The sequence below is a fragment of the Pyxicephalus adspersus genome, chromosome 10 (genome assembly GCF_032062135.1).
Source record: "Pyxicephalus adspersus chromosome 10, UCB_Pads_2.0, whole genome shotgun sequence".
Lineage (NCBI taxonomy): Eukaryota > Metazoa > Chordata > Amphibia > Anura > Pyxicephalidae > Pyxicephalus > Pyxicephalus adspersus.
In genome coordinates this window covers 6,600,985-6,619,254 of record NC_092867.1, presented here as the reverse complement: position 1 = coordinate 6,619,254, position 18,270 = coordinate 6,600,985, and the positions used below count along the sequence as shown (strand labels likewise).

General features: G+C 36.0%; 1 protein-coding gene and 1 pseudogene across 1 annotated transcript; both read left to right on the top strand.

Annotated features, from left to right (window-relative positions):
• Positions 1–1,455: 1,455 nt before the first annotated feature.
• LOC140339901 (olfactory receptor 1E16-like) lies at positions 1,456–2,399 on the top strand (annotated as a pseudogene).
• A 12,232-nt stretch (positions 2,400–14,631) lies between these two features.
• On the top strand, positions 14,632–15,866 carry LOC140339900 (olfactory receptor 1E16-like). The gene is made up of 2 exons (XM_072424813.1): positions 14,632–15,588; positions 15,837–15,866. Exons 1-2 carry the CDS (start codon positions 14,632–14,634, stop codon positions 15,864–15,866), a joined length of 987 nt encoding a protein of 328 aa, XP_072280914.1.
• Positions 15,867–18,270: the final 2,404 nt, after the last annotated feature.

The following is an 18,270-nucleotide window of genomic DNA, read 5'->3' as shown; positions in this document are numbered from 1 at the left end:
TGGCCATGGCCAGACACCAAACATCCTTGTTCCTTGTCATTTCATATCCGTTGTATTTACCAGTCACCATATTGCTGCTTGGAGGGTAAGTAGCACATGTATAGCATACACTCAGTCCACAGACACAACGATTGCCCACTGTAGGTGGATAGAAACCACAGCTATCAGGTGTGGAAATACATTTTAATTTCTCTCCTTCTTTGCTACAATTTAGTGCTTGGTGTCTGAAAAACCAGTTCTAATTCTTAAACAATAATTTTGCAGCCAGAAAGGGACTAAGGGTATGCTAAGAGTGGTAATTGAACATGGCCAGCCACCCCATTGACCAGCTTTAGCCTATCTTCCTCAGCATCCAAGTGGCCCCTTTTCTGTTGCTTGTCATCAGTATCTCTATTATATCATATCTCTATTATAATTAGTTAGGTTATAGACCAATAAACAATATTGTAACTACTTTTTTCTTTTAAAATTTAAAATTGTTATTTAAATTTTAAATTGATGCATCTTTTAGGTAATATTTTAAATTTTGTTTTTACTATTTATATTAATACTTTATTTTATAAATAATCATTTTTACATGGTGATTGTGGGAAGCTGGTAGTATTAAACTTTATGAGTTTTTTTCTTAAGAAGGAACACAACAGGAGCTGTTTGCTTTCAGTTTTTTTGTTCTTTGGAAAATGGGGAAGCATGGGATGACTCAATTTGATGAGTACCGCTTGTGTAAATACATATTATTTAGTTATATTTGTTCAAATGGTGCAAATATTATCTGTTGACCATTCCAGAAATTGTATGAGCTGATGTGTGCTCTTTGCTTAGGCTGTACTGTTGCATGGAGGGGGAGTAGCACACATGTACCTTACACTCAGTACAGTGCTGCCCTCTTTGCCCGCTACAACTGGATAAAAATCTGGAATTTTCAGGTGTGGAAATACATTTTAATAGCTCGCCTTTCTTGCTACAATTCATTGTTTGATATTTGGAGGGACAGTTGGGTCTCTAAAGGTAGAATTGTAAGTTCTGATTCTAATTGTACTTACGTTCTCCTTGTTAACATTAAAATGGTTGTGGTTTCCTTTTATTGCCTTTATTAAGTTTATTCATTTTTTTAGCTAATGTTTTCGATTTTCTATTTCATAACTAAGCTTTTTTTTACATGTTGCATCTATGAAGCTGGTGTTAATGAACATTGTTTTTTTTTTTCAAAGAAAGAACATGATCTGTTTAGTTTCAGACTCTCTCTCTGCAAATGAACGTGTGTATACAGACATACAAAGCAAAGGGGAAGGGGAAGCATGAGATGATTCTATGTGATTTGCACTTAAACTATTGAGCAATTAAAGCAGTTAAATTGATGTTGAAAGGTATGATTTTATTTTATCTTTTTTAGCTGTGCAGGTACCTAAGAGATTATATTTTACTTGAATGTGAATTTAATATCTAGCAGGCAAAATGGAGAGATGTTTAAATGGTTCAGACACTATTTTTCTCATTGTAGCATTTTCTACCTCTGAATCTGGAGAATGTCTTCTTCTCATAGCAGTTTTAGTGATGTATGTGATGACTCTTATTGGAAACACCATCATTGTTACCCTGGTGTGTCTGGTTTCCCAGCTACATACTCCAATGTATTTCTCCTGGCTAATCTTGCCTTAGCCGATATTATATATGTTTCATTGACATTACCAAAACTGCTCTCCATACTTCTAACACATGACAACCGAATGTTTTTCTCTTCCTGTATAGCTCAGGTCTTTTTGTTTTCTTTCTCCGCTGCAGCTGACATTTATGTACTGACCTGCATGTCCTATGACCGATACTTAGCAATCTGTAAGCCACTACAATATCCTATAATCATGAATAGATATGTGTGTGCTTCAATAGCTCTGTGTTTCTGGCTTATAAGTGTTATTAATGCAGGAATAAATGCATTAGTTGTATCTCTGTTGTCTTTTTGTTCAATCCAAATTGTTGACAACTTCTTTTGTGATCAAAAAACATTGTACACTGTTACCTCTAGTGATACCACAATCAGGAATATATTTATGATATTTCAGGATATGTTTATGGCAACTTTACCATTTATGTTTATTATAACCTCCTATGTGTTCATCATCTCTGCCATCATGAAAATCCAATCCTTGAATGGAAGACGCAAAGCTTTTTCTAGTTGCTCCTCTCATCTCTTCACAGTGATAATATTTTTTGGTCCACTTATTGTTTTGTATGGAAAACCAGAATCTGAACATTCTAAAGAACTGGACAAGTTGTTATCATTACTCTATACAGCTGTGGTTCCAATGCTCAATCCATTTGTCTACACTTTGAGAAATAAAGATATTTTCAATGCCATTCATTACCTAGCAAGAATGAAAAACATTGCACCCATGCAATAGATACAAACAATATACTTTTTATTTATTGAGGCATTTATTATGATACTTCCTGATGCATTACATTAACTTCCTGATGCATTACATTAACCTACTGCAGATTTCATCACTGGAGGTGTTCAGAAAAAGTTTGATGGATTCTGGTCAAAATGGTCAAGAAGTATGAATTCAGATTTCATTTAAAAAAAAGGCTTAAAGTGCCTATTTTGAAGGCAAAATCTATAGGAACAGTTTCTTTACTGAGTTTTAGAAACCCTGAACAGCATCATGGCAGACTGGATCCATTTCTAAATGGATTAACTAAAATATGTGCTATTGGCGGTTGTAGTGCTAGAGTGGTTGTGCTGCCGTTATATTATTTGGCATCTGGAACAGGTTCCTAAAAATCAGTTAGCAATCAAGGATTGATCATTTTAACAAACCTTGTAGTCTGTGTTTGCAGAAACAATTCCACCGGCTACCATAAAACCTTTCTGACATGACACTCAAGAGTGGACCTGGGTGGCATATTCAGACTTTTCTGACTAAATATTCTCTGTCTTGGCCCAGTATTCTATTGGGTTGATAATGCAAGATTTCAGCATTTAGAGGCAATGCCAGATAGGATGATACCACATTCCCTATGTTATCTGCTAACTCCCCACCTTCGTGTTGCCACTGCAACTGCAACTGGAAATATTTGGCCATCATGTCCAAGACTTTGTAATCAGGCCTACATATGATGGTTCTGTTGCTTGGTCTGGCAGCTAGACCAGAGAGATATCTAGTAGTCATTTGTCAATTGGTAAGAAGAAAAAGCTTGTCAGTGTGAAAACAAGCTCAAATACAAATGATGATGTCTGCCTCTTACCCCTACCCCCCTCAATTTAGCCCCCTCCCTAGCCTTAGTGTCACCCTATAGATGTCTACCAGACTGGTGACCTATTTCATCCAAATATACCTGCCAATTGTTCTTCCTATATTTCTTCTCATTCTTCCTCCTTAACATTTTCATGTAGGCCACCTCCATCTATCAACTGCTTAGGAGGACACCCCCCATAAAAGCCTCATTCCCCACTAACATCTTTACAGATGCAAGGCAAATGAGACTTTACTTCTGTTCCGCATCAAATACAATGTAGCTTTTACCATTAAAAAGGACAGGGCGACATCAATGATACTGCTGTTTTCCAAGCAGACAAATGTAGTTGTCTCATTGAAACTTTGTCTTTTGGCTGTGGTGTATCAGATAGTCAGTTACCACTTTCCTTTGCTTATACAGATGGTTCAGCACTCAGCAAACTTTTAAGGTTTAGTTGAGTGGCCACAATGAGTTTTAAAATTTAAAAGCCTAACGAGTCGTATATGGCATGCGAATGGTACCTGATATATACTGTTATATTTTATTGGCTGGTCATGTCACAGGCCATTCTGTGGATAGGGATGTCTCAGAGGCATTTATTGAAATGTGGGATCTGCTAAAGTGTGTGCAGACCTATCTGGCTATAGCCAAGACATATTGCAAGCCAGAGTACCTCATCAGGCAGAGTGGGTATTAGCAAAGGAAAGATTATTATATCCTGCTGGAGGGATGGAGGTAGTACTAATTGACAAACATGCGCCAGTACACACAGAGCCAGCTGCTAGGAATAATGTAATGCTTGTGCTGTCACAGATCAGCAGCACTGCTGATCTGGTACTTGTTGTCCTCCTGATAGTGTCTGATTAGCAGCAGCTGTTCCCACCTTGCTCTTGCTGCTCTGCTGGCTCTGGACTTAGGGGCGTTGCTGAGCCATTTCTGCTAATTGATTCTCACCTGTCCTCCTAGCCCCTGCCCAGCTAGCCTGTCAGTCTCCCTATATATGCTGGGCTCAGTCATACACCTATTGCCTCACCTTACCTTACTACCTGAGGTTCCTGTGACCCTTTCTTTTCCAGTCCTGGTTTCCTGTTCCTGACCTTGGCTTGTCCTGACCGTGCCTGTTCTCTGCCTGTCCTGACCCGGCCCTGATTTCGGTTTTTGAATCTGACTGTCGACTTTGTACTTTGCCTTCGGTTATCTCCAGCTGTCAGCTTCTATCTGCACGGGTGAGTCTGAGGGCTGCAACCTGGGTGCTGTTCGCAGCAAAGCCCAACACCCCTTGCGGGGTGCTCTGGTGAACACCGGGCGGTACCTTAAATTCTGCGCCTCTGATATCACCTCGGCTAAACGTGCTGGTAGCACAGAGGTCCACCTCCTGTTCAAGTGTCTTGTTGGTGACATGTGCATTCAGAAGTTGCAATTAACAGAATTGCCGTCTTCACTAAAGTCTACCGTGGAGCCAACAGTGAAAATGGAGGCGCCCACCCCTTCAGCGATCATGGGTCCTGGTCCTGGACCACCCACCACCAATGAACTAATTTCTGCTTAAAGTGATCCTGTTTCTCTGGCCTTCACAAGACCAATAGACTTGGAGACCGAATTAAAAATAAAATACATTGAAAATTGGCTACATACATACATACATATATTGGCAAAATCAATTCAAAACCAAAGTACCCTGAGACTTCCACGTAACACACCAAATCTTCCAAGTAGCACTCCAAACCTGCTACTATAATCTGACAAATCTGCTAACTAAAGGTGCTTGTGAACATTGTGTGCATTAGATGCCTCGGAAGTTCAGACAGAGCCTTCCACATTTTATGGCTAGATAATTGTAATAATCATCTAGCCCTATCCTTTTTAGAACGTGCATTTAATTAATTGGATTTTAGTTTATGGGCATATACTAGGGCTTTCTAAAAGAAGCTCTGTATAGAATCCTGCTACAGCTATCATGTCACTGGCTCTAAAATAAGGTTACAAATTGGAAAAGTTTCAAATTACAAATAATTTCATTTATTCAATTTATTAGTTTGAGGAGTAAAGAAAGCAGAAACTAGAAAATAAAGACTATTAAACTTCAGCTTTAAGTAGACATTACATTTTAAGATTTATTGATTTAAGTAAGACATTAAATTGTAAATTCATTTTGTGTTCTGTTATTTTTGAAGTGTATTACTGTGCCAATTTTTGTCCTAAGAATTGCTTGTTTATTTAATAAATAAATCCTCAAATGCATTCATTATTTCCAGCAATTTTTTTTTGTTTCCTATTCCCGCTGAGGTAATATTTATGTACTCCCTTAGCCCTTAGATTCGCTTTACATATATCCCACCATCACACAGCCAGACATTTGTGATCAATGTGGCTTACATGCTGTAATTTAAGATTTCCTTCTGTATTCACACTCAAGGGAGCACAGAGACCCAGTGATCATTTTACTATGTGAAAAAAAGGTAATAAAAGAGAAATGTTTATTTATTTCATGTACAAATTTAATTAAATCATTTTTATTAGAATAAAAATTAGTGGAGAAAAGAGAAACTAGAAAATGCAAACTATTAAACTTTGAATAGCCCTAAATTGTGATTTATTTTTATTTTTCTGTTTCTCTATTCATTGAAATTGTGTTATATTTAAAAGCTGTTTTTTAATAATGAATCCCTAAATACATTAGTTAATTCCAGTAATTTTTTATACTGATTCCTGAAGTAGAGAAATCTGCGAAACGCGTTGAATTTGATGTTATGTGAGACTATGTACCTCTGATGTTCTTTAACAAAGAATACTGTGTTATATGTTTACTATTTTAGAAGTAATGTGTTAGGAATTATTATTCATTTTATGACTTTTAATGTTGGAAGTTTTTTTGAAGATTAGTGGCTAAAAGTCCCTCTTTTTGCTCTATTTTGTATTTAGTAATTTTTATTCTGTTTCCTAATCACTAAGGTGATATTTATTTACTCCTTTATCTTTTAGGTCCTTTCTTATTTGTGATATTTTATGAGTATGACATGCTGTCAGGTAAATGTTTCTGTTGAAGCCACAATAAAAAAAATGTTTTAATAATATTTTCTAAACCTGTTGTCAATATATATATATATATATATATATATATATATATATATATATGTTGAAAGACTTTATGATTTAGTATTGTACATCTAAGGATATATTCATATAACATTAAACAATATTTATTCACATAAATAAGTCCTTAAATAAAACAACTCAAAGTGCTTAAAACATAAAGGCCACATTCACTTTTATTCAGACCCATGTTACAAAAAGCCAACCTGATTGGAAGGGGTCCCTTCAGCAGGGCCTGGTACTGCTGAATAAAGTATTGAATTGAAGCTAGAGGGATATTGAGGGTTTATTAGTCTGCTAACTTTTTAGGCTGAACCCAATCTGAAAAGTTTATCGGATTAATTTCCCTTCAGAATCTCTCCTGATCTCTCCTAGTAAAAAACTTTGGTGAAAGGGGACCATTGAATCCACCCAAAAAATCAGCCTAGTACACAATTTATTCACTAATACAATGCCTTGTCGAAGAAAGACCATTAAATCCCCAAAACTTGTATTTTAAGGACATAAAAAATTCTAGACTTTATAGTTTTTTCTTTTTACACTTTTTCTTTTTGCATTCCCAATCCATACTCAAATATGAAGCTGTCCTCTGGCCATCATTCCTGCAGGAACTGCCAGGGTACCAGTCATTCCATCTACAATTCTTCAGCCCCCACATTTCAGACCCCACATTTTTCTTCTCTTTGCTTATTGTAAAATATTTTCAGTCTTACAAGGCATTTCTCAGAAGAGGGAGAGCACAGGAATCAGTCGGTTTTCTTTAATAACACAAGGCAAAAAACAATTGTAATCATCGGAGCTCACACCACATTTTTCTAAATCATTTTTTTTTTCATGCAGATTTCAGATCTGCTCAAAGTTTTTTTCCAGTAATGTCAACTTTTTGAGTTAAGAGTAATGTTAGTTTACAATTGACTTGCTTGTATTTTTAACTAAAGCACCATGGAGTGTATGATGGCACTATAAGAAATGTATTTTCAATGACATACAACAACCCATTTTCTGATATGAATCAAGATGATTCTGAATTTCTTCCTGTATCCAGGAGACTGATGGCTACCCAAAAGATTTTCTCAGAGCCACCAATGAGTCCCAATAGGTTACTGCAAACCTGGGTTTACTTCACCTATGGCCTTTACAAGGTTCTTTATCAAGCTGAGCTTGGCATGGAGAGGTAGCAGAAATATTTTATGGGGATCAATCAAAGGCAGAAATGTGGCACTTTTTCTTCTGGGCTCCTAAGTATCTCTTGGTGGCTAGACACACTTGACATGTTCTACAGGAACTTAGCAATCCCAGAGGCACAGGAAACAGCAGTATTTTGTGAGTCCTGGCTTGCATTCCCATCAACACGCCAATGACCTTTGGATCACTAGAGATGTTACACTGCAGTATTTTATACTGGATTGCTTCAATAATAATATAATAATTATGATGAACAGAAAGAGCAATCGGTACACTTGGTGATACATTGGTATACTGTGATATATAATTTTGTGTTTAGTTTTATCTGGGAATGTACTTTCTCCATGCGGCAAAAATAGCAACCGTTTCGTTGGTTTCTCGGGTTCCTTCACACCATTAGGATTGCAAATAGCTTCACTACCTTTTGCCGATTTAGCCAGTTACGCAATCCATTGGAACAACTGGTACAGATGACATGTGAACATGAGAAGATTTATCCTGGTCACCAAGTGGACAGCCAGAGTACAGTTTGTATATCTTCTTATAATCTGTGGTATTTAGGCGATTTAGTGCACACATAGCAAAAACTGTCTGGATAGTAATACAATTTCTCGGTATGATAGCTACATAAATCAATTGCAGTTAATGATATATGTAACATTAAAACAAAAACCATTAGATCTTCTAATACATTTAGGATAACTATATCAAATATCATGAAGTATATAATTACCTTCATCAGGCATGCTATAGGAAAAACTAAACACAGATTTGAAATCAGCATGAAAACGCTACAAAACCTGCATAAAATTATCACTAATGAAAATGTTGCCTTGACTTGTGTAATTTTTCCACACCAGTTGTAATTGTGAACAGATTTGAAGCAGTAATTCATTTTTGGGTTGTGGTATTGCTGATAATTCTTCGCATTCCCTGGAACACCAATGATAAATGTTTACGCAGAGAGTTGAGAAACATCCAACAGGCAAGATAGAGAACTGCACGAATGGGAAAGAAACGATTTTCCATATTTTAGCATTTTCTGCCTCCGAAACTGGACGATGGCTTCTACTGGTATCAGTTTTTCTGATGTATTTGATGACAGTTCTTGGAAATATCATCATCACTACCCTAGTATGTCTGGTACCTCATCTCCATACACCAATGTATTTCCTTCTGGGTAATCTCGCCATAGCCGATGTTATATATGTTTCAGTTACATTGCCAATGCTTCTCTCTATACTTCTAACACGTAACAACCGGATGTCTTTCTCTTCCTGCATGGCTCAGGTGTTTTTCTTCTCATTGTCAGCCACTTGTGACATTTTGGTATTGACCTGCATGTCCTATGACCGATACGTAGCCATCTGTAAGCCATTACAATATTCCCTAATCATGCATAAAGATGTGTGCATTTCAATGGCTCTGTGTTTCTGGCTTACGGGTGTTATTAACTCCATAATAAATACATCAGTTGCATTTCTTTTATCTTTTTGTTCAATCCAAAATTTTGACCACTTTTTTTGTGAGCTAACAACATTGTATACTGTTACCTCTAGTGATACCACAAGCAGAAATATAGTTATGGTATTTCAGGATATGCTTATAGCAGCTATACCTTTTGTGCTTATTTTAATCTCCTACATATTCATAACCTCTGCCATCATGAAAATCCAATCCTTGACTGGAAGATGCAAAGCTTTTTCCAGTTGCTCCTCCCACCTTTTCACAGTGATAATATTTTTTGGTCCTGCCATTGTGTTGTATGGTAAACCAGAATCTGAACATTCTAAGGAACTGGACAAGTTGTTGTCATTATTATATACAGCCCTGGTTCCAATGCTCAACCCATTTGTCTACACTTTGAGGAACAAAGATATTTTCAAAGCCATTACTTATCTAGCAGGAATAAAAACAATGTTTTCCATGCAATAAATTAAATAAATAGATTATCTCACCAACTGAGGCTTTTTTTTAATGTGAAAGAGATTAGTCAGCCATAGCAAACACACCACCCAACAGATATCCATGAATTGGCACTACCAGAAGTGTTTCAGGATCTTAGCTCTTGCAAATTGCAAAGTTTTGGCATAGGGAAAGTGTATACCCTGCTGGGGTAGTTTAACCACCTGAGCGTTTCACTGATGTCTAGATTTCTGTACCAAAAGTGGTACACTGTTTTTCATTAAATTTTTTTTTTTAAATTGTAGACCTGTAACTTACAGAAATATGTCGGAAAAAGGTTCTTGTAGATATCATGAATATAAAAAAGTTTGAAACACACAATCATGTAAAAAAAACAAAATCACTTTTATTAAAATAAAATAAAAAAGAATACATAAACAAATGAAAAATACTGAAAATGCAATAATTCGGTATACTGTATACTAATATATTTTTCTAAAACACCTCCCTAGTGTGGTAAATTTTAAAACAACGTCCAACGTCACATACCTAAGACAAAACCACATAAATATATTTTGTATTATTTTGTATTGGATTGGATACAGAACTCTGTATTGAATCCAATACAAAATATTTGAGTTTCCCGCTACCACCCCCATCGACGGGCGCATGCACTGACATCACCAGGAATCGCCGAGAGACGTGTACGCGAATGCCGGGTGTTCTAATTCTTTCTGAACTTCTGTACTTCCATGCAAAAAGTGTTAAATTTTTTGCATGGAAATATAATTATAGATTGTAAGCTATAATTCACCGAATTACTCAATATTTACTTATAATTCCCTGAATTACCGCATAACTCACCAAAATATGTCCAAAATTTTATAAATTTAATAATAATTTTTTTTTTTTATAAAACATAAAAAAAAAATCTTTAAAAAAAAAAAAAAAATAGTGTATAATGTAATGTATATGTACAGTAGCTTATATAATATTCATATGATACAATTATATATATATTATATAAAGATTTCTTTGTATTGGACTCAATACAGCTTTTTTTTATTGAGTTCAATACAAAGGTATTTGAATTTTCCACCCCGCCTCCTGCCCGCACTTACGCATGCAGCGACGTCACCAGGAAACCCCGGAGATCGTCACTGCACTCGCCGGGAGAACACAGAACAAAGAAGACGTGTCCAGAGGAGCTGCAGGGACCGGGTAAGTATTTTCTTTCAATTGTAATCCGATTGTCATACAATGTTGTATGACAATCAGATTGCAATATAACGTTTGTTTACATTTTTAGCCACCTTGAATTTAGTTCGGGGTAAACGATTGTAGCAAGTTCGCTTACCCCGAACCAAGGTCGGGCTTAACGGCCGGGTAGTTAAAAAACCTGTAGTTTTGGCCTTTATAGCCAAGAAACAGGTTCACTTAAATATATCCAAAACTTATAAACCTAGTTCAAGAAAGAATAAACTTTCGAAATGCAATTTAAAAGCAGAGTACTTCCTTTTCACTTATTAGGTTCTCCTTTATCCCCTCTCTTCCACAATTTATTGTTGCGTCCACCACCTATTTTCCTTCCACTGCCATCTGTTATCACTTCATTTTCTTCTCTTCTCTACAACTATGTCTTGCGTCCTATTCTCTCTCTTACTTTTCTGCTATCTGGTCTTGTTGCTTCTTTTCCCTCATTCTTCCTAACCCTCTTTTATCGTCCTCAGTCGGATCTCTCTTCTCCTTTCCAACTCTACAATTTAGTATTGATGCCATTCTACCCCTTCCCCATATGTTGATGATCTTCATTATTTACTTTCTGAATATTTTATTTTCCAGGGTATGCCCCTAAACTCATTATATAAATGAATTGCCAAGACCCTAATGACAAAAATTATAGAGAAAAAAGATAAAGAGAAACAGCAGGTGTTTTTTCTTTTGTTGGCAAATATAATATTGAAAAGAACAGGAAAAGTTGGTTACAAAATATTAATAGGAGGTTGAAGCCCAATTCACCCTCTGGGGTACTTGGATGATTTGCTAGACAATGATATTGAGCTTGTTTGAGGACAGGAAAAATTAGGCTTTTTTATGGCACTCTAATTGACTACCTTTTCCTGTCCTCTAACAAGTTCTGTAACTAATTTCAGTTGCTGAATAGCGCGACCGCGTACGATTCCGGATCGCTAATACGAATGCGCGAGCGATAATCCGATTCTGCTTGATGAATCAGGGCCAAAGAATGTACGATATTATACATAATCAATGCATAACAATTAGTATAAGAAGAAAGGATAAAACATGATTCAATAAAAGAGAATTGAATTTTATGTATGTTGTTTATTAGTATTATGTTTACTTATGTACTAATTGATTGTAATATGTAATAATTATGTCGTAATGGAAGTAGGATATATATGTGTCTATGTATGTGTGTTATAAGGTAAGAATACAGTTTTATGTAATAGTTGGGATTCTGTTGCATTTAAATTAGGAGTAAGTAATGAGAGATAGATAGGTGATGAATTAATAAATTGTAATTAACTTACAGGGTAGTTGTATGCTTGAAGAAAGTTTATTGGATTGCTTCAAAAACATAAAAACAATAAGAAGGATACAGAAAGAAGTATATATATTTGGTTTGAAAAATATAAAAGGAAACAAAGTAATATAAAACATGTCCCTACAATCATATTTCTGCTTTAAAATGGTTTACTTTGATTTCATTTCACATATTTAGCTTCTCACATTAGGCCTGATTTATTAAATTCTTTGATTTCTTATAGACAGTGATATCCCTATTTAGTAAGTTCATTAGGGTGAATCCCCAGTAGATAGGATCAGAGTCGTGAAACAAGAAAGGATTCCTGATCTCAATGGTCCTGACGCGTTTCGCCTAACGTCTTCCTCAGGGGTAATTTGAGACAAAGAATGTACGATATTATACATAATCAATGCAAAACAATTAGTATAAGAAGAAGGGATAAAACATGATTCAATACAAGAGAATTGAATATTGTGTATGTTGTTTATTAGTATTATGTTTTCTTATGTACTAATTGATTGTAATATGTAATAATTATGTGGTAATTGAAGTAGGATATATATGTGTCTATGTATGTGTGTTATAAAGTAAGAATAGGGTTTTATGTAATAGTTGGGATTCTGTTGCATTCAAATTAGGAGTAAGTAATGGGAGATAGATAAGTGATAAATTAATAAATTGTAATTAACTTACAGGGTAGTTGTATGCTTGAAAAATGTTTATTGGATTGCTTCAAAAACATAAAAACAATAGAAGAAGGATACAGAAAGAAGTATATATATTTGGTTTGAAAAATATAAAAGGAAACAAAGTAATATACAAACATGTCCCTACAATCATATTTCTGCTTTAAAATGGTTTACTTTGATTTCATTTCACATATTTAGCTTCTCACATTAGGCCTGATTTATTAAAGTTCTATAAGGTTGTGGAAGATAGACTTTCATGGTAGAACTCGGGCGATCCAGCGAACCTGGAATTGATCTAGTCTAGGACTGAAATATTTGCCATTAGTAGCAAATATGTTTTAAGAAATCAATTCTAGTTCTCCTCTGAAAGTGTATCCTATCCATTCTTGGAGAGCTTTAATAAATCAGGTCCAGTGTGTCTTAGATTCTCTAGAAAGTCATAAAGAGTCCCCCCTGCCCCTTATTTCCTGGATGGAAGACTCGTCATCTATCCCTTTCCTCCCCAGCCTGGCTGGAAATCAGATTTCTGTTATTATGGAGGTGCAGCATTACATGTGGGCAGTACCTGGGGCTGATGTAACAAAAGGTAATAAAAATAGAAAGGTGTTTTCTTAACTTTCTAGATACATAATGATGTTTATTTATTAAATTTTTTAGCACATTAAATGCACAAAGGAAAAATTTGAAAATGCAAACTGTTAAACTTCATATATGAATAGCCTTAAACTGTAAATTTATATTAAAAAATCATTTAAAACTGCATTGTTGCATAATTCTTCTTTATTAGGAATTGTGTATTTGTTATGAAATCCTCAAATGTGATTATTAATTTAATGAGTTGTTTTCTGTTTCTCAAACCCGCTGAGGTGACATTATTGTACTCCCTTAGATGTTAGATCCTCTTTATATCTCACCATCACACAGATATAGAGGTTACATACTGTCAGGTAAAATTTGCTTCTGTAACAAAAAACATTTACATTTAGATATATTAAAATAACACATTTTTTTCTATAATTTATATATAAATAAAAACAATTGAGATTTAGTATTTAATATTGAGCATCCGAGAATTGAGGAGAAATAAAACATACCAAAACATATTAACATAAAATAGATTTTAAAATAAAAAAAATATGAACATTTTAAACTTATTTTGTCATCATATTGGAAATACTGCTAGTAGCTGAAATACATTTTAAAATAACGGTGGGAGCGGCGATGGGAGATGATCAATCTGTTGAATTGTATCATATTGGGTATGCAAGAAGAAAACTACCAAAATCAGAAAGTCCTCATTCAGTTTTCTTCACACCATTAAAAAGCCAACACATTTCAGAGGTTCAAAAGGTCCTCCTCATCGGGGTTCTGTTGAAGAATGTGTGAACTGAACTGATTAAACTGAAGAGACCCAGAGGTGGAATCGATCTGATAATTGTTCACTAAGTTTGGCTGAACCTACATTTGGAGCAATCATCAGATCAATTACCCCTCCAATTTTATCAGTTCAATTCACACTTTGTTTAGGTCCCGGGAAGGGCAAAAACTTTGAAATCCCAAAACGTTTGTCCTTATATATAAAATATATCTTGTTATTCTACTTTCTGTTTTTTGTTTTTTTTTGCATTCCATACAAGTACAAAGCTTACCTTCAGCCATCTCTTCTGGAAAAGCTGCTTGAAAGAATCATTCTTAAGACTTAACTAGGCACATTTTTTTGATCTAAGAGATCTAGTGATCCCCCAAATGTTTCTTCTCCTCCCTCAATCTAATATTTTCAGTCTTGGAATGGAGATCCCTTACAAGAGAGAAGAGCACAGAAATGGCCCCATCAATCCCATTTTCACTTTATACTTTTTCTAAGCCAGTTGTAGGTGTGAATAATCTTGAAGTGGTAGTTAGTATTGTGTTATATTTTTAATATTCTTATGATAAATATTTGTGCAAACATTTGACAAACACCCAACAGGCAAGATGGAAAACTGCACGAATGAAAACCAAACCATTTTCCACATTTTAGCATTTTCTACCTCTAAAACTGGACAATGTCTTCTGCTCACTGCAGTGCTGCTCATGTATTTGATGACCATTTTTGGGAATATGATCATCACTACCCTGGTATGTCTGGTTCCTCATCTCCATACACCAATGTATTTCCTTCTGGGTAATCTCGCCATAACCGATGTTATATATGTTTCAGCTACATTGCCGATGCTTATCTACATACTTCTAACACGTGACAATCGGATGTCTTTGTCTTCTTGCATGGCTCAGGTGTTCTTATTCTCAATGTCAGCAGCAGGTGACATTTTTGTACTGACCTCCATGTCCTATGACAGATATGTAGCTATCTGTAAACCTTTAGAATATTCCTTAATTATGAGTAAAGATGTGTGCATTTCAATGGCTCTTTGTTTGTGGCTTATAAGTGCTATTAATGCAGGAATGAATGTGTTAGTTGTATCTCTGTTGTCTTTTTGTCCAATCCAAAATTTTGATCATTTCTTTTGCGAGCAAAAAACATTGTACACTGTTACCTCTAGTGATACCACAAGCACAAATATATTATTGGTATTTCAGGACATAGTTATGGCAACTTTACCGTTTGTTCTTATTATAACCTCCTATGTGTTCATCATCTCTGCCATCATGAAAATCCAATCCTTGAATGGAAGACGCAAAGCTTTTTCTAGTTGCTCCTCTCATCTCTTCACAGTGATAATGTTCTTTGGTCCGGCCATTGTGTTGTATGGAAAACCAGAATCTGAACATTCTAAAGAACTGGACAAGTTGTTATCATTACTCTATACAGCTGTGGTTCCAATGCTCAACCCATTTGTCTACACTTTGAGAAATAAAGATATTTTCAATGCCATTCATTATCTAATAAGAATGAAACATATGCTACCCAAGCAAAGAATTAAAAATATGGTAATAATTTAAATGAGGCATTTAATATATAATTTTTCTTGTTGCACAATATAATTTAATGAAGATTTATACCAGTACTAATCTAGCAAGTATGAAAATTGTGTTTTCCATGCAATAAATCTTCAAAAAGTAGATTGACCTTTATCCTATATCTATTTTTACAAAGGGAATTTCATTACACTCTGTTTCCTGTACTGTACATAAGTAGTTTGTACCACAACACAGACAGATGACACATTTTTTTTTAGATGCTGACCCCTGCAGACCGTGAAAGTTAAGGAAAATGTTTTTTTTTTTTTGGCCTGCATGGACAACTAACAGTTTCACTTAAATATATCTATAACTAAGATATATCTATCTATCTATCTAACTTAGAGGAATACACTATGTCATAAATACATATACAGTTTCAAAGCACAGTATCCCAAGACTTCCACATAAAATACCAAGTCATATTCTATTATCTGCTCTTTACAATTACCATTTTCTGCCTACAATCTTTATGCTTTGCAGTGTGGTCTTGTTGTCTCCGCTTTCTCTCCCCCCAACCATTTGGTCCTACTGTCTCATCTCTTCTTTCTGTAATTCATTTTCTGCCCCATTACATGATTCATGGATGTGTCTCTGTTCTCGTTTGGCCTCTTCATCTTCTCTACCATCCAGGATCTTTATGCTTTTTTCTCTTCCACGGTCTTGCTTTAGGTAATTTCATTTCCCTACACATTTTTCTTTTGTTGCCCCTTCAACCTTGATTCTCCACAAATTCTTCATTCTTCTTATTACCTATTCTCCACCATCTGTTATCACTGTCTTTTTCTCCCCAAACTAGGTCCTGTATCCTTCCCTTTTTATTTCTCCTCAATCTTCTTGTCTTTCTTCCTTCTCGTCTTCTTTCTCCACCATCTTGTTGCCTTGCCTCATTTCTTCACAATTTGTGGTCTCTTTCAGTCTGATTACCTCAGTCCGACCTCACTGATCTTCTTCTATCCAACATTTCAATTTGGTCTTGATTTTCTCTTCCCGTGCTCCATAAGTGGATTATCTTTAATATACTTCCTGCATATTGTATATCTTTACAGAAGTTGGCTAGGCACACTTTTCATATAGCAACTGTGACAGGGCGTCCTATGGTCAGGGTGACTCCCAGGCAAGATCCCAGGCATGTTGCCTGGGATAATGTGGGGTAATATTGCAGCTAGGTGCCTACTACCTTGCATGGAGTGTGATGCTTCTTGATGAATGTCCCTGTTTGCCCAGCTGGTATGAAATTCAGAGACTATATTCTGTAGATGATAAATGGGTGACAAGTCTGGCCAGACTTTGTTGGACTTGGGGAGTTTAGTGTCATTGATACATGCCAACCAGGTCCTCTGGCAGCATATCAGAATGCTTGATATTGCCTAAAAATAGTGTGTTGATGGCAAAGACAGGGTAACTGAGTATCTACTAAGGTAAATGGCCAGCAGCATGCTTAAATGTGCTGACAGCACACCACACTGGATTTCCTCTTGCAGGCGTAGTTAAGCCTTCCAATATGCTGCCGGTTGTTTTCTATAGCAGACATTCACATCAGATTTTCCCCAGTGCTTCAACACAGTCAACCAACAAGTACTACACAGGGGATTGTCTTTTGCCTTTCAGACACACACCCCACTAGGGCACATGTGCATTACTCTATCTAGGATGTGCTGCCTTGAAAGGTAGCTATTATAGCAGCACACTTTATTACATCTCTGCCACGGTGTGCATAAGTTTGAAGCACTCATGATTGCTTCCCCCAAAGATTAAAGGAAAGGGTTTATTACTGGACAATCATGTTCCCCCTGTGGTACCCACCTACCTAGCTTAGAGCGTACTTAAACTCAGAAATGTAATCATCTCAGGCATGAGCAGAAACAGCCTTTTCATGAAAAGGGAAAAAAATTTTTTTTGGGGGGAAAAAAAAGTTTTTTTCCAACCTAAGTCACCCAATTTCATGCCTGGGTTGGGGGACGTAGGAAAAGTACATGGAAGAAGAGGCGAAGACGGTGGCGCCCAGAATGCCGGCCCAAAGACAGATGCTAGGATGACGCAGGAACCGATGTAAGAGACCTCTGGATGGATCCGACTGTCCTGCAGAATTGAAGGTAAGTGTATTTTTTGTGTTTTGGGGGATTTTGAGTTTTGTTCCTCTTTAAGCAGCCACACGACCTGCCTACCTTCAGGGTATTCCCTCTCATCGTCAGTCTGGGTTCACTGCTCCTTTCCTTTCCAACTATGATTTATTTTTGATGCTTCTCTTCCCCTCCTCCACAATTATCTAAGCACACTTATAAACATTCTCTACCACACGACATAGGAATGACGCCATGCGGGCGTTTTTAAAATAGTTTCATTAAACACCACCCCTGAGGTAAGGGGCAACCTTTTTAAAGTATGTACTTTTTATTTATTTAAAAAAGTTGGATTCGGCAGGGCCTTAGATCTGCCACTGCAGATATACAGCCAGGAGACTCTAGAACAGGTGCACCTAGGTTCATTCACACACAAGAAAGTACTTTGATACATTTTAATTTAAGGCAAATGAGCTGAAATATTTATCTTTGCCTGAGAAGATGCAGTTTCAAGTTCAGCTTCTGCTATTCAAACACCTTAGGCTTTTGGTTATGTGCTAAATGGAACAAAGCTAAGATCCCTCCCTTC